A 25,813-nucleotide genomic window follows, 5' to 3' on the forward strand; every position below is an offset into this window, starting at 1 on the left:
TCACTGCCTTATAATACCTTAGCTTGCTTTCTCCCTCTAAATCCTTATCGTCCAAGAACTTATCCTTCAATTTGGAAGTAATGACACTTTTTATATTATATTTATTCTCGAAGATGATCTCCTCTTCCATCCCCCAATGGTTGAGCTAAAATTTTGCGTCCTTATGCGAGTCTGGCTATAGCTAGAGGTGGAGGTTTTGGCTAGAGTTAGAAGAAATTTTGGGAGCCCCTTTCCTTCTATGTTGTAAACCCTTTGCTTATACATCAAATACCTAAACATACCCATGATTTCAATAGGGTAAAGAATAGCTTCAATGAAGAGGATAGGATAACACTTAAACCAATCATTTTGAAAATAAATAATTTTAAATATTAATAAAAAATAATAAAAATCAATGCATAGATCGAATTAAAAGAAAAATGAAATACCCTGTGGTAGGTATGATATGCTTTCTTAGAATATGAGTTTCATATTCTTCGTTAGAATATGAGTTTCAAGATAAATATATATAAAGGCGTTCATGATATGATATTTATCGACTGGACTATGATTTGAAAGCAATTCAATCCAACGACTACTACTTGTATATTAATACGCTTAAAAAAAACCCATGTCTACTCTGCCTGGGAGGGTGGGGCTAATAAAAATTTCAAAATCGCGCAAGTAAATGCAAAGATTCTAGATATTTTGGCTTTTTTGTTTCGAAGTAGGTTCCATTGACTTCTGCGTCAGCACCCGTAAGTTCACAAAAGAACGTAGTAATCCAGCAACTTCTGTCTATTTAATCGGATCATCACCATTCCTTCATACAGAGTGGAGTACGGCTTTTGAAGTAGTTGAAAATTAGGATTTACAATGGAGAGCCTTGAAGCAAAAGAATATTGCTCCCAAGTTCAGGTGTCTGTAAATGTAATAGGGTCTATCATGGTGCCACCTTCCCGGCCTTCTCCCAAAACCATCCTCTATCTTTCCAATCTAGACGACCATCTGCTCCTCAGACTTAGATTTGATGCACTGCTTGTTTACGATAATGGTTCTCATAAACCCCAAAATCCAGTGAAAATTATTCGGGATGCACTGTCAGAAGCATTGACTTATTATTACCCACTTGCAGGCCGAGTAAAGAAAACTCCAGATGGCCGAAAACTCCAGGTAGAGTGCACGGGAGAGGGCGCCCTCTTAGTTGAAGCCGCCACGGACACCAGTCTTTCACAGTTCGGGATACTGGAAGACCCTAAACTCTCATTAGACCCTCTGCTGCATCAGCTTACTGAGGTCGAGGAAGTCCCGCCAGTCATACTTCAGGTAAATTTCATTCCTCATAGTGTTGGGTCTCCCTCTGTCATTAATCGTAAGAATTTAATGTATTGGCTGACCTTTATTTTGAAAATAATAGGTAACGCGCTTCAAATGCGGGGCCGTTGTTGTTGGTGTGAGTTTCATCCATAATCTGTGTGACGGGCGAGGGGCAGCGCAGTTTCTTATGGGAGTTGCAGAGATTGCGAGAGGAGAGGCGAAGCTTTCCATTGAACCAGTATGGCAGAGAGAAGTTCTCAAACCCCACCAGCCTCCTATAGTTCTTTTTCAGCATGAAGAGTTCCTTGAAAGTGGATTCCTCGTCAACCCTAATTCTCCCATAGATCTCACTGCTGTGAAAGCCGATGATCTGGTCAACTTCTCGTTTTTCTTCACCTCGGATGCTTTACAAAGGATAAAACAGCCCATCGCAGAAGAGCTGAAGGAGCATTGTACCACATTCGAGGTTTTATCCGCGTTGGCATGGCGAGCGAGAACAATAGCTCTAGGAATACCTCTTAATGCCGCTGTCAGGCTTCTTTTCGGTGTGGACGTGAGGAGGGTAATGAAGTCCTCAATTGCAGAGGGATATTATGGCAATGCTCTCTGTGTGGGATGTGTAGGAAATATTACAGCACAAGAGGTTGTCAGCGGATCCCTTTCGCATACTGTAAAGATGATAAAGAAGGCAAAACTATCTGTAAACGAGGAGTACGTGAGGTCCTGCATATCCTTCATTGAGATGAAACGTTCAGGCCCAGAGATCACAGATGTGCGAATATCTGCTGAAGACACGTATGTTACTGATTGGAGATGGTTGGGATTTAATCAGGTCGATTTTGGGTGGGGTGAGCCCATTCTTGCTCGCCCTGGTAAATTTTCTGGCTGCCCGGTTTTAATGCTACCTCCACCAAAGAACAAGAGCGGAGTAACGATGGTCTTCTGCCTGCCATCCTCAGCAATGAAAGCCCTCGAAAGCGAAATGCATCCTTTGAAGTGTGCGGTTAAATAGTGATAATTTTTTTCAGATAAAAGCAATGAAGTAACTAGATTTGCGCTGTAGGTTTAGAAATAAGTTTAACAAGGTAGTATTAGTTCAATGTTTACCTTAGTAAATTTGGTTGGGGTTTGTTAGAGATTGCTGTTATATTTTATCAACTTCTATTTGTAAATTTGGAAACTAATGCATTGTATTCGAGTTTGTATATGTATAATAAAAATGTTATTGTTTTATGTGTGAAATTTAACTACCTTCCAATTTTCTAAATTTGTATCAAAGCAGGTCTAGATTAACTCCGTTACCTAAGGACCCAAGCGAATTATTCTAAATTTGTATCAAAACATATCAAGATTTAACTTCGTTACCTGAGGCCCAAGAGAATGGCAGATCCTTGAATTTTAATCCTATATGCGTCAGTTTATGAATGAATAGACTAGTTATTTTTTATGGTTTGTAATGATTTCTAGCATGAATTTTCTTGTGTCTTCGGCCTATATAACATATCCATGATTGGGAGCTTGGTTTTCTTTTCACTTCCAACCCCCAACTTGCGTACAATGACTTGGTTCTATCATTTGGTTCTGGGAGACTGCACAAAATTCAATCACTAGATTTCGAGACACAGGATTCAACAATGGTGAGACACGGCTCCCAGGATTATCTCTATACTCTTGCACGTGATGCGCACAATGCGCAGTATTTCATGGACACTAAGTTTTTATAGATGGGATGTGCATTGTTGGGTATTTTTAAATGGAGAAATACCAAAACCAGAATAAAAATTCACCACAGAGACAATATTCTGTTTACTCTGTCCAGGATCTTATGCAGAGAACCTCTTAAAATTTAACTCAGAAGACAACATTACACAGTCACAAAGCATTTCTATTAATTAAAAAAAACTGATACATATTTCATCCTCTGTGCAGAGAGGAATTTACAAAACAAACTCTGTTGCAGACACAAATTTTCCACTGCTGTGGATATTACATAAACCAGCTCTCTATTCTTCAATAGCTAATACAAAGCATTACATTCCAAAATCTATATAGCACTGCTGTGCATTTACAAAAATAATCCCACTACTGTGCGTAGCCACTCCACTCACAACATGAAAAAAAACTTTAACACACGGGCACGACACAATGTTTTATATAAAACATACATACAAAAAAAATTACTCTAAACTACCACACGTAGTCTATTTACTACATCATAAAAAATATATAATATGCCCATGACTATATTAAAGGCATTTGACGTATGCCCATAACATATTAAAAGCCTTACCAAAAAAAACTACGAACAAACATTAAATTCATTAACTCCACTACGGCGGTCAACGGAAAAGTCATTCACTCCACGTAAAAATTGATTTGACGCGGGCAGTGCACCTTCGGGAAGTCAACGGCTGTGATTGAGTGCCCAGATGATCCGACGTGGTTCGCACACCCTCCTCCGGCAAACCAAACGACTTTTACCGTCCGGGGAAAGTGGTTTTGGGCGTTCGTACATGGGACGCGTGGCGGCAAGTGAATGTGTTCGGAGCCTTCCTTACGGAAACAACCTTTTCGGAAAAGCGGTGCGATATCCCTTCAGCCGGTTTGTGGTTTTGTTTGGTGGTTTTCGGCTGCGTTGAAATTACACATTTAACACTCCCCTTTAATTTCAACAGCTGGGCATTCGGTCATACCCAGACACTTCCTCAAAAATTCAAAGCTTTTCTGATCCAGCGGCTTTGTCAAGATGTCCGCAACCTGTTCTTGGGTCCTGCAATGTTCTAGGACAATTTCTCCATTGTTCACTAACTCTCTGATGTAGTGAAACCTTGTGTCGATGTGTTTCGTTCTCTTATGAAACACTGAATTCTTTGACAAGGCAATAGCTGAGCTATTGTCACAAAAGACCACTGTTGCTTTTGCCTGCTCTTGGCCTAAGCTTCTCAACATTCTTCTCATCCATACTGCCTGACATGCTGCTGCTGTAGCTGCCACATATTCTGCCTCTGTTGTAGATAACGCTACAATGGATTGCTTCTTAGAAGCCCATGAAATGGCTCCTGAACCCATATTGAAAACATAACCGGAAGTGCTCTTCCGATCATCTACACTTCCAGCCCAATCGCTATCTGTGTACCCAACCAAATCTGAATGTTCTGAGGCATGATATAGAATTCCAAACATTTTGGTACCTTTGACATACCTCAAAATTCTCTTTGCTGCCTGCCAATGTGCCTCCTTTGGCCTCTCCATAAATCTGGAAATTAAACTAACAGCATACATTAAATCAGGCCTAGTTGCTGTTAAATACATAAGGCTGCCCACAATGGTTTTATACAAGCTAGGATCAAAATCCTTGCTGCTGTCCTCTCTGCTGAGCTTTAATCCCATCACTGTGGGAGTGATGGCTGCCTTGCACTCTTGCATGTTAAATCTGCCCAAAACTTGATTTACATATCTTGCTTGAGATATAAAAATTCCTTTTTCATTTTGATCTACTTCTATGCCTAAGAAGTATCTCAACAAACCCATGTCAGTCATTTCAAATTCATTCTTCATGACTGATTTAAAATTCTCAATAAGATAAATATCATTTCCAGTGAAAATAACATCATCTACATACAAGACAACAATTAAAATTTTACCATCATTTTCCTTGATGTAGACTGTGGGTTCTCCTTCACATTTGTCAAATTCATTATCCAATAGATATGAATCTATCCTGCTGTACCATGCTCTTGGCGCTTGCTTCAGCCCATAAAGTGCTTTCTTCAATTTGCACACTTTGTGCTCTTCTCCTTTCTTCTCATAGCCGAGAGCCTGTTCCACATAAACCTCTTCCATTAACACTCCATTTAGGAATGCTGATTTCACATCCATTTGGTAGACTTTCCATTTGTTTTGTGCTGCTATGGACAGCACTGCTCTCACGGTTTCCATTCTTGCAACCGGGGCGAAAGTCTCCTCATAATCTCTCCCATACTGCTGCTTGTAGCCTTTGACAACCAGCCTTGCTTTATGCCTTTCAATCTTGCCTTCAGCATTGCTCTTGGTCTTGTAGACCCATTTCACACCAATGACTTCTTTGCCTTTTGGTAATTCAACCAAATCCCATGTTTTGTTTCTTTCTATGGCAGTCATTTCCTCATCCATAGCTTCTATCCATTTCCTATCTTTAATAACTTCTTCAAAATGGATAGGATCATCAACATGACAAAACAAGGCAAATAAGGAATTCATTCCTTCTTCATAAATTTCACTTAGATTTCTAAACTTCTTACCTCTTTCACTTGGTGTGCAAGTGCTTGAAGATGCACTTGAGTTTCCTCCTTGTGGTGTGCTTGGAGAATCACTCTCATTGATCCTTAATGGTGTACCTTGTTGTTCTTGTGTTGGTGCTGCTGTTTGGGGATTCATTTCAGCCACCTCCTCTTCATCTTCATCATGAGACAAACAGTTTTTAACATTCACTGTTTTCTCTATGCTTCCATCCCAAGCTTCCTCTTCAATGAATTGAACATCCCTGCTGACAAAGAACTTCTTGGTAGATGGAATGTACAGCCTGTAGGCTTTGGATTCCTCACTGTATCCAATGAAGATGCATTTCTCCCCTTTGCTGTCCAACTTCCTCCTTAGCTGATCTGGAATGTGTGCATAGGCCACACACCCAAAAACTCTCATGTGGGTGACTACTTGCTTTCTCCCACTCCATGCCTCTTCTGGCACTTTGTTCATGACTGCTTTTGTAGGACACCTGTTCAGTATATAAACTGCACAATGTACAGCTTCAGCCCAATACTCATTTGGCAAATGCTTTGCCTTCAACATGCTCCTTGCCATCTCCATGATGGTTCTGTTCTTCCTTTCAGCAACTCCATTTTGCTGTGGGGTGTACCGAGTTGTGAACTGTTTATGTATTCCATTTTCTCTACAAAACTTTAGGAATTCATTTGAGATATACTCACCTCCTCTATCAGTTCTCAATACTTTTATGTGCAGCCCGCTTTGGTTCTCCACTAGTGCTTTGAAGTTTTGGAATTTCTCAAAGACTTCACTTTTGTTCTTGAGGAAATATATCCAAGTCTTTCTTGTAAAATCATCAATGAATGTCAAGAAATATAGGCTGCCAGCTAAAGATGGAGCTTGCATTGGTCCACACAAATCTGAGTGGATAATCTCTAAGGGTGTCTTTGCCCTTATGGTTTTCCCTGATGGAAAACTCTCTCTATGTTCTTTGCCCAATATACAACCTTCACGAAGGCTGTCCGACTTCTCTATCAATGGTAATCCCTTTACCATTCCTTTTCTGCTCAATAAGTTTAGACCTCCAAAGTTTAGATGCCCGAATCTCAAGTGCCATAACCAGTTCTCATCCTTTGGCACGCTTTGGAAGGCCTCTTGGGTGACTGCTGCCATTTCCCTTTTGTTTTTCAAGTCTGCTCTTATTCGAAGAGGGAACATTCTGTTCCTTGTCATCTTCACTTCAGCAATGCATCTTTTGCTGGGTGGTATATCCATGATGGTGCACACATCATTTACAAAGTAAACATTGTAACCCTTTTGGATAAGCTGTCCAACACTCAATAGGTTACATCTCATTCCGGGGACATAGTAGACATCTGCTATGGTTTTCCTTTCTCCTTTCTTTGTAAATATTTTTACCTCCCCTTTTCCCATAACAGACACTTTACTATCAGTTCCTAGTGTGACCTCTGATTTCAAATTCTGATTTAAGGCTGAAAAGAGGGCTATATTCCCTATCATATGGTTGCTGCAACCTGAGTCTAAAAACCATATGTCCTCACTATGTGTTTCAGCCATGTTACAAGCTAACAGGACATTTTCTTGACTGTTGTTTTCTCTTGTAACATTTGCATTTTGTCTGATGTTCATATCATGCTGTTTCTTTCTACAATCACTAGCATAATGTCCATACTTTTTGCAATAATAGCATTGAACATTAGATTTATCATACCTTTGTCCTTGAGCCTGATACCGATCTCTTTGTTGGCTGCTGCCTTGACCTTGGTTCTGATTTGGATTTCTGCCTCTTCCTTGTGCATTTGATGGGTTGTTCCTTCCACCTCTGTTCTGGCTTCTGCCTCTTCCTCTTCGGTTTCCTCTTCCTTGACCTCTTCCTCTTCCAAAGGACATCTGGGTCTTAAAGGCTTGCTCAAGGGATGATTTTTCATTCCTACTCAACCTCTGCTCATGAGTCATCAGAGATGCATGCAGCTCATCAAGTGAATATTTTGAGAGATCCTTTGTCTCTTCAATGGTGGTGACTATGGCATCGAACCTTGAGGGTAAGACCCTCAATATTTTCTCCACTATTCTTCTATCTTCAATTGTTTCTCCATGAGTTCTCATTTGTGTGATTACACCAATCACATGAGTGAAGAATGATTCAATGTTGTCTGACTCCTTCATGTTCAAGTTTTCAAAATCCTTTCTCAGCATTTGCAATTTTGCTGTCTTCACTCTCTCCATGCCTTGATAGGCTGTCTTGAGAGTTTGCCATGCTTCATGTGATGTTGTAGCTGCTGCTATCCTTGGGAATATACTCTGGTCCACTCCTTGATACAACAAGACAATGGCCTTTGCATCCTTCTTCCTATTGAGCTTCAACTGATCCTTCTCTCCCTGAGTTAATGCATTGAACTCAGTTTCATCTGCTGGTTCCTCAAACCCATATTCTACTAGTTCCCATATATCTTGAGAGATGAACAAAGCTCTCATGGTTATAGACCAGTAGTCATAGTTGTTCCCATTAAAATGTGGGAGCTGGGTGTTGAACATACCCATGCTTGTGCTTGCCATTCCTTGCATTTTGAACTATGGTTTTAAATCCTTGACTCTGATTTTAAAAAAAAAAAAACTGACTGTCTTCAGCAATAACAAAAGAAATGCTTTTGAAGAATACCTGAATCCTTCGCTGTCTGAGTCTTCTGTCTGCCTGAGAAGTTTTGCTGCAGCAACAACCTTCTCCCTTCAGCTTCTTTAACTTCTTTAAAGAGCCTAACCCTGGCTCTGATACAATGCGCAGTATTTCATGGACACTAAGTTTTTATAGATGGTATGTGCATTAGGAGGTATTTGTGGCCTCAATGTAAATCCACAGCATTCCGTGTTCATGAAGAAAAGAAAAGGTATCCTGATCAAGGGATCCATGAGCGTCATAAGAGAAAGCCCCACTTTCGCTTTTGTGATAGAAGCATCGAGCTAGCCCATCACCATAACTGTGGGCATGATTTTCTTCATCATGTCTGGTCAAATAGAGTGTGGAATCACACTAAGAGTAGCCTTATTTACGTCGCTGTTTGGGTCCACCTCTCCATCTCCGTTTACAGAGACTGAAGTTGACGTTCTTCACCGGAATCGTTTATCGTCGGAAAACTTTTGCAGGTGGAAGCCTATCACATAAAAATGTTATGTCTGACATCTGTTACTGTTACTGGAGAACTGGAGATGGCTCACCCGCGGCTCTAAGCAACAACTGCACACCGACACAGTTAATGCATTGAAATTTTAGGTAACTACATATTTATCATAGTTGATCGAGTGCATGGTTTGCTAACCTTCACTCACCTGAAGGCCAGGGATGATTTTTTATTCAAAATTTAAACTACTATTAGTATTTATATATGGAAAAGTTAGATTCTAAATTAAAATTATCAAATTAGTATTATTTACAAATTTAATTATCATTAATATTATGATGGTGGTTAATAATTATATTAGATTTTTTTTTTTAAACAAATTAATATATAATATTATTTTGTTTATTAAGTTTCTATAAAACTAATTTTTGCCTTCACATTTTTAAAAGTTATTATTAATTAATATTCGATATTTGCCTTCGTTATTATTAATTAATATTCGATATTTGAGTTTGAGGTAAATGTGTAATTTTTTGAATATATTTTTTAAAATAAAAATAAAATATTTTCTAAATAAAAAATAATGTCTACAATAACTTAAAAATAAAAATGAAGATATCAGTTTGGTTAGTAATTAGTTTTAATTAATAACATTATAAAATTTCAATAATCTCATTCTCACACAACTCAAAAGATGTAAGAATATTTCACTATCACTCTCAACAATAAATAAAATATTTGGATGTTCATTTGAAATAATATCATTTTATGACGACTTTAGAAAAGATAAAAGTAATTAAAAATATATATATTATTTTGTGAAGAGGCCAAGGCTAATATGAGGAAGATGAGTATTAAGTTGACACATGTCCCTTTTAAAATAAACATAAAATATTTTCTAAAAAAAATAATATCCACTTATAATTAAAAACAAAAATAGATATATCTATTTGATTAGTTTTTTTAAAAACATTATAAAATATCAATAACCCTATTTTCATTGGGTACACTTGGTTTGTTGTTGACATTATAACTCAAAAGATGTTATAAAACTATTTCTCACTCTCAAGCGTAAATAAAACATCTGAATGTTAATGTAAAATAGCATAATTTTATATCAGATTTAAATAATAGAGTAATTAAGAATACTTGAAAATTTATATTTAAATTTTGTGTGTGGAAGATTTATAGTTTTTATTATTTTTAAAAATATTTCAATATAGGTAAACTATTTAAATACCCATTCTAACTAATTTATTTTTGTATCAAAGGAAAGAAAAAAGGAAAGAAATATATATATATATATATATATATATATGGGGGAAAGAAAGAAAGAAAGAAATATATATATATATATATATATATATATATATATGGGGGTAAAATTCTTAATATAGAATTTAAAAATTATTAGGAATAAATAAAAAAATGAGTTTTTAATATATAATATAAAAATAATATATCGAATTTAAAAATGATTAAGAATTAAAAAAAAATGAGTTATAAGTTAAATATTTCAATAAAAAAACAATTAAAATATTTCTTGGAATTGCAAGTTTAAGTTGTATATTCTACATAATCCAAGTATTCAAGGAGATTTTGAAGGGGTTGAATCCATTTATATGTTAAAAAATGCAATTTAAACAATGAAGATCTTATATTTCACTCTAAAAGAAATTCACACCTCACTAAATTTAATCCCTCACATGCCTTATAGATCCATGGTTAAATTGAATTTACGTAAGTGAATATTGAAACCACTTTATTTTACTATGGGGAATATATTTAAATATATGCATATATTATTCATTATTTTAAATAGATAAAAATAATTCTAACACACACACACACACACACACACACACACATATATATATATATATATAACTTTTCTGATTAAAATGGTGATAAAGAAGAATAATAATTATTTAATTTTAAACTCGTAGCAAAGCTACTAGTGTCCTAATTGGGGATGCTTAGAAACTGAGGATGTCTTATGCTCGCTCCTATAAGGCTTTGCATTATAGGGATGTGTCTCAAGGCCTTGCTAGTGTGTATGGCATGAAAATAAGGTCCTTAGCTCCTGGGTAAGTCTTGTAGGAACTAAGAGACATGAGCAAGACCTAAAACCACACAACATGCCTTGTTTATTATATCATCATTCTTAAAGTGGTATATGGACATTGATATCATATTTTTGCAGTAGCGATGATTATGCGGCGATGGTCGAGGAAGAAGTTGAGGTATTTTCGCGATAACTTAAGCTGCTTGAGTTAATGGGCCATGATCAAGGCCATGGCCATAACATAGACACCTAAATTTGAAATTTCTCATATAAGTTGGATATGGATATGTATAAAAAAAAATTACACAATAGGGATGTGGCTATTGGGACCTTAACTAGAATTAAGTTAAGAAAATAAGGGACTTATACCATAAATGAATCTCTCAGGATCATTGGCAATGAACATGACCTAAAATCATAATATAGACCCTTTATAAATGATATTGGCCTCATAATGGATTGTGGGTAACTTTATGATGTCTTGCATCCTAATATGGTTTTCTCAATGCATTGGTCAAGGTCAAGGGAGGTAATTAGGGTGCTTAGGTCCTTCATGAAGGCTTAAAGGGTTAAGGGCCATTAAAAATGTTATAAACGATATAACATTTACTCTAAGTTTTGGGGTGGCATAAAGAGTGTAATTAAGGAATCAACATTAGTAAATGGAGGGTTGTGCATAATATATGGTAATGGAATTTGTGAATTAAAGCATGCATTGATGAAGTTTATCTAGTAGATGGATTGATGTTAAGCTCAGAGTAAATGTTCATGAAAACTAGGGGAGGCATTCACGAGGAAAAGTGTTCTATGGCTAGAAGCCTAGTTGTTGATGCCCTCTTTTTCATGTTGTCTTCTCCCACTACCATGAATGGGTTGTCATATCTCTTACATCCCTGTCTAGGTGTGCCTGCATTCTATTTTCTTTTCTCAAAATTTTCTGGGTTTTTGGTCATGTTTATTGCTTGCCAATGCCACCACATGCTAACTTCCATCGTTGTCAGTTGGTTTTTCGTTCTCTTTGTTGGGGTCATGGTCTGTTTCTATTTCTTTTGGAGTCATTATGTTAGATGTTGAACAATTTTTTGAGGGTATTGGTGTGTTTCTACCCCCTTTTCTCTATTGTGGTGTATCTGCAGGTGGTCTCACAATTGAAAATCATTTATCCATGATTTTCGCTTGTGTTATTGGCATTTTTGCTGTTGCAGGCTCTGTTGCTATTCCAAAATTAATGTTATTGTTTTTGGGGTTTGCCACCCTAAACATGTAATGTTTTGTTACCTAGTTCTGGGCTTGTGTATGGACTCTCTCGGTCATTTTTTTATTTTTTAGATTGTTCTCAGTTGTATTTTATTTAGGGGTTTCCATATTGTAGTTTCTACATAGCAAAATTTTCGTTTCTGGGCCCTAGGGGTTTTTTTCTTTGTTCAAACCATAGGGTTTAAATGTTTCTCTGAAATGTGTAGTAAAATTCCATATGGAATGGTCTTTATGCTTGCCTTTCTAGGTTTTTATTTTTTTGATGGTTGATATATTTTTTTCTCATCCTGTATCTATGGAATGGATTTTCGTGTATCCAAAATGTAACTTCATTCATCTTTGATGAATAAAATTAAGTTTATTTTTCTACGAAAAACAAAAACGTTGATGAAGACTACTTCTCCCATGCTATGTCAACTAAGCTAAGGCTTCTATGCCAATCCAGTACATGTTTTTAACACCAACAATAAGTTTCAAATGGTGGCTACTGATTGTGCCATGACACTTAATCCGACATAATCAACTCTTTCTTTTATCGTCCTCAACCTTCATCATTGTCACTCCCTCCATCTCTCAAGGTACCTATAATAAAAGGTGATGATTTCCTCGAAGGGAGACTCTATTCGTAGTAATAGAGGGAGGAATATAACATGGGTGATGCCTTATTGTATCTTATTTCCATATTAAAATGTTAACTTTGAAGAAGTTCATTACGATAGATGTAAGGTTTTTACAACGCATTAAGGGGTGTTTTGACATGAGAGAAATATTAGGTTAGCCCATCTAGAATTGTTTATAAGATATAGGCATAAAGGAACATGATGAAATTCATGTTGATAAGAGGAAGGAATCATTACCATGGAAAAATAGAAAGTGTGGATGCGGTAACATGGTTGTTATAACCATTATAAAAAAAAATGAAGAATAAACCATGAACTAAAAAAATATATAAAATAGATGAAAAAAAGAAAAAAATCTACCTAAAAGAAGATTTCCTCATCCAAGAATACACTTTAAAAAGAATGTAAGTAAATACACCAAAAATTTCTAAGATAAATGTCTAAAGCCTTTCTATATGACCCTAATAGAAGAATGCATTTAAAAAATGAAATAAGAAAGTGACATGAAGCAAATGTAGCAAAGAAAAATTTAAGGTAAATGTTATAAATCTTCTATATGAACAACCACAATTGAAAACACAAACAATCGTAAGGATAAGAAAAATGCCACTTTGGGATGGAGAATAAGAAATTGTGGCTATGATAGTTGAGATACCACTCGACTATCAACCATGTTGTCACTCATAGGATCATTACCGAGGAATGTCACAATAGTAAATTTTATCTCTTTTGTTGCTTTATGGACATTAGAAAAGCCTTTGCCATTGTTCCTCGAGATAAGATTTGGAAAATACTTGATGAGATAATGATTCCTCCTAAGTTGCAACTTGTTGTGATTGGCTTCTACGAGACGGTTGTTGCCATGCTTAAGATCAACAAAGGGCCTTATAAAGATATTAAATGCAATATCGGGGCTAACAAAGGGTGTCCCATTTCCCCTACCCTTTTCAATGTTTACATTGATAAGCTAGGGGAGTGTTTGGAAATTGCGAGATGCAAGGGGACTGATCTTTCTCATATTATCATTACTCTTGTCCTTTATGCCGATGATATCGTTCTTCTTACTAGAAGGCATGAAGACCCGAACAGGTGACTTAAGGCTCTTCATGATTATTTCTCTAAGATGGCTATGAATGTTAATATCGACAAGACGAAAATCATGATAATTAAATCCAAAAAGATCAAACATGGAAATTTCGTCTATGAGAACAATTGCTTGGAACATGTCCCTTCTTAAAAGTATTTGGGTATTGACATTCCTTATCAAGTCAACTGGAATTACAACATTGAGAAAAGGATTATTGGATTCTAGAAAGCTTATTATGAACTCGAAGAAAATTGTAAGGATGCCGATATTTATATTTTGAGTAAAATAAGGTTCCTCTTTGAGATCCTCATCACCCTTGTTGTCCTATACGATTGTTAAGTATGGTGTGGCAGTATATCTTAAGAGTTGTGGAGAAATATTGAGATGATTCAAAAGAATTTCATAACCTACAATCTCAAGATCAAGGGAAATACCCCCTACCCTATCTTCCTGATTGAAGTTGGGCTCTCCCCTATTGAAAGAAATGCTATTTTTTAGTAACTCGTGTATAAGAAGAAGATTTACAACATGGAATCCAAGAGGCTTCCTAAAATTGCTTCTAACTCTAGCCAAAATCCCCACCTTCACCTCAAGTGTGGGTGGAATAAGGATGCCCAATCTTAGCTTAACCACTGGGGGATAAATGAGGAGATCATCTTGGGAAGCAATGATAGTGTCAAAGATGCTATCACCTCCAAATTTTAAGATAAGATATGGGATGCTAAGGAGATGCAGCGTAAAAGGAAGTTAAGATATTATAAAGAGGTGATCAACCCCACCCTTGAGAACCAGAATTATCTTTCTATTTTGACCAACTTGAAGACAAATATGAATATCTCTAATATGAGAACTAATTCTCATTATATTCGAGGTGAAAACAAGTGCTTGTTTACTCCTAAGACTCCCTGGGATGATAGAATTTGGAAACTTTGTGATACTAAGAAGGTTGAGGATAAAAAGTACTTTCTTTTAGATTGCTCAACCCTTATTCACATATGCTCTCATTTCCGTAACATATGTCACACATCCATCTTCTTGATTTTTTAATTCAACCCAGCTATAGTGATCTTGTGTGTTGATTTCCCTTCTTTTTGAGCATAGAAATAAGAGGTTCCATAGACCGCATTGGCCTTAGTGGACATTAATCATTATCATCATCGTCATCATAAAGAAAATATACCTAAAAAGAATAGAGGCCCTTATCAAAGAATATACTAAAAAAATAATAAATAACAAAGAAGGTAACAAAGCACATGAAAATATTCTAAGCCTCTTATAATCCTAATCCAACAATACACTAAAAAAATGAATGAAACTTTAAGAAAGTAACAAAGTAAATGTACCAAAAAATTCTAAGATCATATATATATATATAGAACATAAACAACTTAGTGTGGATAAAAAGACAACAATAACATGGAAGACAAAAAAAAAATTGTTCAAGATAACATTGTTATTATAGCCATTAAATTAAAATAAAAAATAAATAAAGTAAAGAAGAAAATTTATTTAAAAGAAGCAAAATACATCACGAAAATATAAATTAAAAAATAAATAAAGAAAAAAAACCATGGTAAGTGAACCCATGTCCATGGGGATTTAGATGGACCATGAATGGTGCATTATTAAAGTATTATCTATCATAAGTGCATATTCAAATTTTTAATAGATAAACCAATTAAAAATAAATACACCTAAAAAAATTAAAATAAATTCCATAATTTTTTTAAGCTTTAAACAAAAACTTATAAATAACAAGATAAATGTATCAACATATATATATGCCACAAGCTTAAAATATATAAATAGCTGAAAAAAAAAAAAACATTCAAAAAAATATTAAATCATACACTCTCATATATATATATGACAAATTTGAAATTACAAAAAGTTTTTGAATTTAAATACAATAAATTAAAAAATCGAAGATTTTGTAATAGAAATATGTGAAATGAGAACAAACACACTAGAAAAAAAAATTATGTTAGTTGTAATTTTATGATGATAATTGTACTTTCACGTGCTTGCAAATTCCAGTAACTAGGGCATTTTGATTATCATATGGATCTATGAAAATAATTTAAATATAAAATATAGTTAACATGTAAATTAGGAATTTCTCTTTTTTTAAGGTCATATATTGGAAATTTCAGTTAATAATTAATTTATTTGCAACAAAGTTAATAATTTAAATATACAATATAGTTAATAGGTAAATTATGAATTTATCTTTATGTTTTTGAGGTGATATATTGATAATTTAAGTAAATATTTAAAATATTTGCAATAAAGTGATTGGGGTGAAAGAATTAATAAAAATATTTAATTAATAAATAATTTAAATATACAATATAGTTAATATTTTAATAATTTAAATACAAAATATAGTTAATATGTAAATTAGAAATTTCTCTTTTTGTTTTTGAGGTGATATATGTTGGTAATTGAAGTAAATAATTAAAATATTTGCAACAAAGTGATTGGGTTGAGAGAAATAATAGAAATATTTGATTAATTAATAATTTGAATATACAATACAGTTAATATGTAAATTAGGAATTTCTCTTCTTGTTTTTTAGCTGATATTTTGGTAAGTTAAGTTAATACTTAAAATATTTGGAGAAAAGTTAATAATTTAAATATACAATATAGTTAACACGTAAATTAGGAATGAGTCTTTTTGCTTTTGTTTTTTTATTTTGAGGTGTTATATTGGTTATTTAAGTTAATAATTAAAATATTTGCAACAAAGTCATTGGTTTGAGAGAAATAATAGAAATATTTGATTAATTTCAAGTATAAGTGTTGTTTATGAAAGAAAAGAAAAAACACATAAAAAATGTTTAATTTAAAAAATAAAATCACAATATAAAATAATAATCCGATATACAATTGGTATTGATCATAATTAATAATGTGCAAATTGAATATTATGAGAAGAGTATTTTCAAGTGAATTCAATTTTAAGCAATACTATAATCTACCTGCTAGGAATGAATTTTTTTTTTATTTTACCTTATTATTATCAGCACTTTACATGCACTTTTACACATGGTAACATTATTCTTAGTAACAACACTTTATAAGTATTTTACCCATGGTAACATTAAGCGTAAGCATATTAACATTAAGCGTATGCATGTTACATTGGACTATGGTAACAGTATGATGTTCGGATAATTATTAGGCTTGACCCTATCCTCGATCTCGAGAAGCATCCGACGGTTTGCAAAGATATTCTTTACCTTTATGGTTTGAATGATTTGAAACTTAATTAAGTATTCGTCCTGCGGATTCTGCAATTGCTATTTATGATTTTCATATGTGAACGATGGCTATCCATATCAACATTTATTTAGACAGGCCTGGGTTTTCGCGATGCTGGAGAGCTTGCTCCGGTTATCGTTTTCCGACCAAACGTTTTCTGGTGCACGATGACTTGGACTTCCATATGACGTCCACCTGGCGTGTAAGGCGTGTAACCTACCAGCTGGCTTAAGCTACAGCATGCCGGTTATTACTCCAGTTACCAACGCTGAAGACAGAACTTAATGCGCCTGGTACACAGCACGAGCAAGCCCATGTGACAGCTTCCCTCCTGAAAATCCCGCGCCCATTTCTACGGTGGAGATGAGTCCTCCTAGATCGACGGTTGGAAACAATCCAGGTATGGGTAATATGACTTGAGGGTTTTTACAATGCTGCATTTGAGCCCTTGCAGTTCATTCTCGCGGTAACTCTCGACTTCTACAGGTCTCTGGCGATTAGTATTTCTCGCACAGCGCAGACTACCAACATGCCTATCCATGGTGGAGATAGTGTTTCCGCCTACCAGCCCTGGTCACGGTAATCATGCGCTTCCTTGCTCACGGTGAATGCTACCCTGTTTACTGTTTTGAATTCTTTTGCTTTGTTACAGTTCTGGTACTCACTCTTTTCCTTGTTTTTCTGGCAACCCCTCTGTCACAGGTGCGGAATACAGGTGCCGTGACCAGCGTATGGTGGAAGACCAGCTCCGTCCATCCTCATTCCGCTTTCCTGGTAAGAGGAACCTGTCGCCATAGATTTTAAAAGTTAAGAGAAGATTCCGAGAGTAGGTCCGGGCCAACTCTCTTCTTGGCAGGCTGCCTGAACCTATGTTTGAGCTACGGTGTTTTTTTGTTGTTTTGAGTCATTCCCTTAATGTGGGAAAACGGCAACCCGCTCTGGTTTCTCTGTAACAAATTTGGGTTCTGCCCAGAACTGGTTTGGCGGCGATGCCCAACTAGGTTGCGCACGCTACCTGGCTTTTATTATGTAATTTATTACAGGACCGAGGGTTAACCCTACGGTGAACATTCATGTAATACTTAGCGGTTACAGTTGTTGTAATTTCTCTTTGACTGGATAATGAATTGTATATATATTCCATGGTAACGTGTTACTGCTTATTATGGTTCTGAGTTTTCTGTTGGGTTAATACCGATATTCTCATTTGGTTTGTGGTTGCGGTTGCTCACTGTGGAACATTTGCTACATTTGTCTGCTCCGAAGATTTCTTGTAAATTTCAATTTCAACTAGGATAATTAATCCCAATGTTTTGCTTGCTGTTATTTGCTTGTTGAATGAGGGTTACCGGTTTCGACTTGGTGGCTTTCGCTGGCTTCCCTACCCTGTTCACACCGGCTACGGCCGCCCATTTTACAGTGGTGTTCCACGATTATTCGGAATGTTTGATACAGGGGTAGGACAAGCTCATGGCATGGGCGCAAGCCCTCCCTAACCCCTTAAGACTGAGGTATCTCGCTATCGTATGGCACATCTATAATATTACATTTTAAAGGAAGAAGTCTTGCGGTCACTGTTCGGAAAATTATTCTAGAGAATACACGAGTCTATTTATTCTTATCGTCCTGTTACTGCTTTCTTTTGTTTCGTCGGTATCGTCTATGGATCTATATGTACATATACTTCTATAATATTTTTCGATTTAGATTCATATGCCGAGATAGATGTTCACAGAACTCTATTCCATTTAGCCGTTACTTAATTTATTCAGGATTCTTTTCCAGAAGAAAATCAGTGAACCTAACTCTATTCTGGGTTTTGTTCTTTTTCTTTTGGCTGTTCTTTCTTTATGGCAGACGTACAGGAATTTCAGTCTTTTAAAAGATTAATGTCTATACATATCTCATGTCTTTTATTACTTGCATTATTTCAGAAAATGTTTCCCATATACCATTCACAGTTTCCTGCTCTGTCATAAATTTTAATTAATTCTACAGCATATACAGACTATCAAATTCTCGGTCATTCCATACCTGTTCAGAGGAAAACCTCTTAATGCGCTTGTCAAACCTCCCGACCTTAGGAGGGTCCTCCTCGACCTTCCACCCCCAAGCACTCCTGCAAGATTCTTGCTGTCTGCAAACCCTCTGGCACTACCAGAGTTACGCTATCTGGTCCTTACCAGACGTAGCAGTTTCAGGGAGTTCTCTGCTTCCCAACATACGCTATCTGGTCCTTACCAGACTTAGCGTTCGCTGCCAAATTGCAACTTTTCGAGCCTTGCTATCTGGTCCTTACCAGACGTAGCAGCTCCTTTTTTTTTTTTGACATTAAGTATCCTTCCTCTATGAGGGTCTCAACCGTCATCTGAAGGTAGTTAGGTTTTTTTCCTTTTTGACAGATGTCATATTTTAATTCTAATACCCCTCTGATGAGGAAGCACTATAACCATTAACAGTTGTTTTTCTTCCAACCACACTTAATGGCAACTAATAACAATTTATCAACATAATTAATTAAAACAGTAACAACAATAATAATTACTCAGTTTCACCAAACATAACCATAACCAACAGTTAAATTTACTGCCTTTAATTTAAACACTAACGATTAACTAGGGGCATTACATCTCCCCCTCCTGAAGTTCAACATCGTCCCGATGTTGTTCACCCATAAACAATTCGGGATAATTTTCTTTCATGCTCTGTTCATCCTCCCAGGTGGCCTCTTCTGGCCCAAAGTGCTGCCATTGCACTTTAACCTGGGTGATGACTCGTTTCCGCAGCACGACCCTTCTCCGATCTAGTATGTTCACCGGCTCGACTAGGAATTCTCCTTCCGGTTCCACCTGAAACACACAACAATCTGATCAGTGCTTTCCCTAGCAAACATTTTTAGTTTATGCTTCTTACAGTATCCACTTACCTGTATGTCCTGCCAGCTAATTATGTGTTTAGGGTCATAGACATATTTTTTTAAAACTGACACGTGGAAGACATTATGGACCCGGATGTGGCTAGGTAGGGCTAGCTGATAAGCTACCGGCCCCACTCGTGCTAAAATCTGAAAGGGTCCACAAAAACGGGGTGCCAATTTGGCACAACCATTCCATTGTAGAGCACTTCTCCTTGCCCGAATCCTGACATATACATGTTCTCCCACTTGGTACTCCCTAAAGGTCCTTTTTCGATCTGCAAAACTTTTTTGTCTGTCTTGAGCTACTTTTAAATTAGCCCGCACTCTCTTAACCATTGCCTCCATCTCTTTTAACATTTCAGGACCCAGCATGAGTCTGTCTTCCGGTCCACTCCAACTGGATGGCGTGCGGCATTTTCGGCCGTAAAGTACTTCGAATGGGCTCATCCGCAAGGATGCATGATATCCATTGTTATAAGCAAACTCCACAAGATGTAAATACTCTTCCCACCGAGTGGGTTGTTGCATCACATAAGACCTCAGCATGTCCTCCACCACTTGATTCACCCGCTCAGTCTGTCCGTCAGTCTGCGGATGATATGCGGTGCTAAAATTCAATTGAGTTCCCAGACCTTCAAACAAGGTCCTCCAAAAAGCTGATGTGAATTTAACATCGCGATCAGATATTATAGTTTTTGGCAGCCCATGGAGCTTAAATATGTTCTGCATAAAAACATTTGCAATTTGGGCTGCACGATACGTAGATTGAACTGGTATGAAGTGGGCTGTCTTACTGAGTTTGTCCACTACAACCATAATAGAGTCATTGTTCCTCTTGGACTTCGGTAACCCTGTAATAAAATCCATGGTGATAATCTCCCACTTCCATTCTGGTATAGGTAATGGTTGTAGCAAACCCGCGGGGTGTTGATGTTCAGCTTTAATCTGCTGACATTCTATGCATCGTGCCAGATATTCCATTACATCCCTTTTCATGCCTGGCCAGTGATATTCCTTCCGAAGCGAAGTGATTAACTTTTGATAACCCGGATGTCCTGCATAAGGACTTTTATGATTTTCATCCAGAATTTTTTTCTTAATATCGCTCTGATTGGGTACACATATTCTTTTCTTGTAGCATAAAATGCCTGCTGCGTCCAATTCATAACCTTGTTGCATGATGTGGATGTTTGAGTTCTGCACAAGTTGTTTCTTTTGCTGGTAGATTTGATCTTGCTCAGCAGCCTCTATAATTTCTTTGCTAAAGGTAGACCGTCCTTCACTAAGGCCAATTTCATAGAGACAATGCGCTTTTCGGCTTAATGCATCCGCCACCCGGTTTTCTTTTCCTTTTAAGTGTTTGATTTCAAAATCAAAACTGCCCAAAAAGTCCACCCACCTAGCTTGCCTAGCGTTTAAAGTTGGTTGACTTAAGTAGCTAGTTAAGCTGTGATGATCTGTCATCAATAAAAATTTTCTTCCCACCAAATAATGGCGCCACATTTTCAGTGCATGTACTACAGCAGTGAGTTCCAGATCATAGGCTGAATACTTCTGTTCATGTTCTTTCAATTTTCTGGATTCATACGCGATCACCCTCCCCTCTTGCATCAGCACCCCTCCTACACCCTCTTTGCTTGCATCTGTGCAGACTACGTAATCTTTTTCCGGGTCTGCAATGCTCAGCACAGGTGCAGTGGTAAGCAGGTGTTTGAGTTGTTCAAAACTCTGTTGACACTCCGCTGTCCACTTAAATATTTTTCCTTTCTTTTGCAAGGAGGTGATGGGGTATGCAACCCTGGAAAAACTTTCCACGAACCGCCTATAATATCCAGCCAGCCCCATGAAAGACCTGATATCTGCCACGTCCTTTGGTGTTGGCCATTCCATTATGGTTTTAATCTTTTCAGGGTCCACAACAATGCCTTCCTTGGTGATGATATGCCCCAAATACTGGATCTGCTCTTTATAAAAGTCGCATTTGCTAAATTTACCATATAGCTGATGTTCCCGTAGAGTCTGTAGCACGAGTCTGAGATGCTCCTCATGCTCTTTAATATTCCGAGAGTATATCAGTATATCATCAATAAAAATTAACACGAATTTATCCAAGTACTGATGAAATACACTATTCATCAGGCACATAAACGTCGCAGGTGCATTGGTCAACCCGAAAGGCAGTACCACGAACTCATAGTGCCCATAACGGGTTCGAAAAGCAGTTTTGGCTATGTCCTCCTCCTTAATTCTGATTTGATGATAACCAGATCTCAAATCGATCTTTGAAAATATCGTCGCCCCTTTCACCTGATCGAACAGTTCATCGATACGGGGTAGTGGGTATTTATTTTTCACTGTCAATTTATTCAGCTGTCGATAATCTATGCACATACGGAGAGTTCCATCCTTTTTCCTGACAAACAGTACAGGGGCTCCCCAGGGTGATACGCTGGGACGGATGTACTTCTTGTCCAACAGCTCTTGCAGCTGCATCTTTAATTCTGTCAATTCCGGCACACTCATCCGGTACGGTGCTCGGGACACTGGGGCTGCACCAGGTACCAGCTCTATGGTAAAATCCAAATCTCTTTTAGGGGGCAGTCCTGGTATTTCTTCGGGAAACACATCTGCAAATTCTTGCACTACTGGTATGCTTCCCAATGCATTATCTTTATCTTCAGACTTGGCATGACCCACTTGAACTGCATATACTTGACACTTTTTCCGGATGCATTTAGCCAGTTGTGAGGCAGTAATTGGCCGGATCTGTACTGGCTTCAGGATACCCTGAATTTCCTGTTCATTTCCCAGTTCATCCCGGTAAGAAATTGTCTTTGTTTTGCAATTTATTATGGACCACCGCCTTTCCAGCCAGTCCATTCCAATTAGCACATCATAAGAGCCGAGAGGAAGTACATTTAATTCTGCCGTCACTGTCTGACCTGCTATCTTCAATGGGCAGTTGTTGACCTTGGCCAGCACCCGCCTTTTGGCCCCGGTAGCTAGCTGAACTAACCATGGACTCTTAAACTTAACAGATTGTAAATTACAGCTTTCCACTACTTTGGGGCTAACATAACTTAATGTAGCTCCTGGGTCTACTAAAACAGAAACAGTTCGATCAAAAATCTTACCTTCGAACTCTACCATCGTTGGCTGGTAATCAGCTTGACGGTCCTCGAGAGCGGCATTTATTCTTGGTATGGACCGAGCTACGTCTCCCACTGTAGAGGCTTCATAAACCTGGGACACCTGATCACTACCCTTTCGGTGAGGACAGTTCTTAATATAGTGTGGCCCGCCACAACCCCAACACTGTACTGGCGGTCTAGCTGTCCCCTCATTATCAACTCTGCCCGGCTGCTCGCTATATTTGGATTCATTAGGTGGTTTTAATCTGAGCTGATTTCTAGACTGGTTCCTATTGCTGGGCCCTTTTGAGACTCCCTTGCTGAAACTGCCACGAGCTCCCTTAACTCCCATAGTGGTTCTGCCGCCCTTTTTATCTGCCCAACGCTTCCCAAAACTTTCTCCCTTTTGTTTATTCTGCTGATAGCATATTCTAGCTTTCCGAATCGCTTCATCCATGGTCTTCGGGTTATCAAATTCGATCCTTTCCCGCATTGTTTGGGGTAGACTGCTAACAAACCGCTGCACTTTTTCCTTTTCCTCCCGAATATATGGTACATAGCGGAGTAGAGATGTAAATTTAGTAATGAATTCATCCATGGTCTGCTGCCCAAGCCGCAGATCATGAAATTCCCGTGCTTTTTCATCGTAGAAGCGTTCAGTCAAGTATTTCTCCTTGAAGTACCTCTGAAAAATTTCCCAAGTTATATCTTGTTCACTCACTCCCCGCACCATCTTGACTTCCTCCCACCATAATGTAGCTTTGGCCTGCAGCTGGAAAATAGCCAGCCGTGCCTTAAGATGGTGGTCATACTCGTAAACTTGGAAATATTTGTTCATGTTAATTAACCAAGCTTCCGCAGCCTCCTCGGACTCCCCATCAAAATGCGGCGGCTTAATCTTCCGAAACTCCCCTTGCAGTTCTATCCGCTGTCTTTTTGAGGTTTGATGTTCAGAGGCATTGTCAGATTTCTCTCCTCGAACCTCCGCCCTTCCTTCTGTTTCTTCCTGATCAGTATGGTAATCTTGTTCTTCTGATACACGCTTTTGCTCTGGACTGGGATTAGGCTGGTGCTGGTTTTGTTTATCTGATAAACTTTTCAGGATCCTTTCCTGTTCCATGGTTAATCTGGTGTTGTCCTCACGCAAACGGGCCATCTCGTTCTTCAATTCCTGGACTGTCTCCAATATGGTCAAATTGGTGCTGCGTGCCTCCTCCCCTAGCTGCACCCAAATCTCAGGATTCCCCTGAGGGTGGGTGACGTTGTCTGGTCTGTCCACATTCCCATGAGGGGCGCTGCTCGTTCTCCTCATTCTGTTGTCACCTGTTCAGAAGATTAGTTCATTTTCAACAGATATTATATGCAATACATTGTTGGATGACCCCTACTTGCTTATTAATTCAATTATTTATATCAGTTTCTCAGTTATGGTTAACCCGAGGTCACAGAGTTGCAACCTCGCTCTGATACCACTTGTAAACTACCTGCTAGGAATGAATTTTTTTTTATTTTACCTTATTATTATCAGCACTTTACATGCACTTTTACACATGGTAACATTATTCTTAGTAACAGCACTTTATAAGTATTTTACCCATGGTAACATTAAGCGTAAGCATATTAACATTAAGCGTATGCATGTTACATTGGACTATGGTAACAGTATGATGTTCGGATAATTATTAGGCTTGACCCTATCCTCGATCTCGAGAAGCATCCAGCGGTTTGCAAAGATATTCTTTACCTTTATGGTTTGAATGATTTGAAACTTAATTAAGTATTCGTCCTGCGGATTCTGCAATTGCTATTTATGATTTTCATATGTGAACGATGGCTATCCATATCAACATTTATTTAGACAGGCCTGGGTTTTCGCGATGCTGGAGAGCTTGCTCCGGTTATCGTTTTCCGACCAAACATTTTCTGGTGCACGATGACTTGGACTTCCATATGACGTCCACCTGGCGTGTAAGGCGTGTAACCTGCCAGCTGGCTTAAGCTACAGCATGCCGGTTATTACTCCGGTTACCAACGCTGAAGACGGAACTTAATGCGCCTGGTACACGGCACGAGCAAGCCCATGTGACAGCTTCCCTCCTGAAAATCCCGCGCCCATTTCTACGGTGGAGATGAGTCCTCCTAGATCGACGGTTGGAAACAATCCAGGTATGGGTAATATGACTTGAGGGTTTTTACAATGCTGCATTTGAGCCCTTGCAGTTCATTCTCGCGGTAACTCTCGACTTCTACAGGTCTCTGGCGATTAGTATTTCTCGCACAGCGCAGACTACCAACATGCCTATCCATGGTGGAGATAGTGTTTCCGCCTACCAGCCATGGTCACGGTAATCATGCGCTTCCTTGCTCATGGTGAATGCTACCCTGTTTACTGTTTTGAATTCTTTTGCTTTGTTACAGTTCTGGTACTCACTCTTTTCCTAGTTTTTTTGGCAACCCCTCTGTCATAGGTGCGGAATACAGGTGCCGCGACCAGCGTATGGTGGAAGACCAACTCCGTCCATCCTCATTCCACTTTCCTGGTAAGAGGAACCTGTCGCCATAGATTTTAAAAGTTAAGAGAAGATTCCGAGAGTAGGTTCGGGCCAACTCTCTTCTTGGCAGGCTGCCTGAACCTATGTTTGAGCTACGGTGTTTTTTTTTTTGTTTTGAGTCATTCCCTTAATGTGGGAAAACGGCAACCCGCTCTGGTTTCTCTGTAACAAATTTGGGTTCTGCCCAGAACTGGTTTGGCGGCGATGCCCAAACCGGGTTGCGCACGCTACATGGCTTTTAT

The 25,813-nt window shown here is 37.8% G+C and overlaps 1 protein-coding gene across 1 annotated transcript; it reads left to right on the forward strand.

The window, feature by feature from the left end:
- Positions 1-802: 802 nt before the first annotated feature.
- Positions 803-2,330, forward strand: LOC149243663 (taxadien-5-alpha-ol O-acetyltransferase-like). Its single transcript, XM_089367844.1, has 2 exons — positions 803-1,305; positions 1,397-2,330. The coding sequence occupies exons 1-2, from the start codon at positions 856-858 to the stop codon at positions 2,306-2,308; spliced, it is 1,362 nt and encodes a 453-aa protein (XP_089223970.1). The 5' UTR covers positions 803-855; the 3' UTR covers positions 2,309-2,330.
- The last annotated feature ends 23,483 nt before the right edge of the window (positions 2,331-25,813 follow it).

This window comes from Pinus tabuliformis, chromosome 8 (genome assembly GCF_031772625.1).
Source record: "Pinus tabuliformis cultivar Carrire ecotype Pingquan chromosome 8, CPIR1, whole genome shotgun sequence".
In the NCBI taxonomy this organism is placed as follows: domain Eukaryota; kingdom Viridiplantae; phylum Streptophyta; class Pinopsida; order Pinales; family Pinaceae; genus Pinus; species Pinus tabuliformis.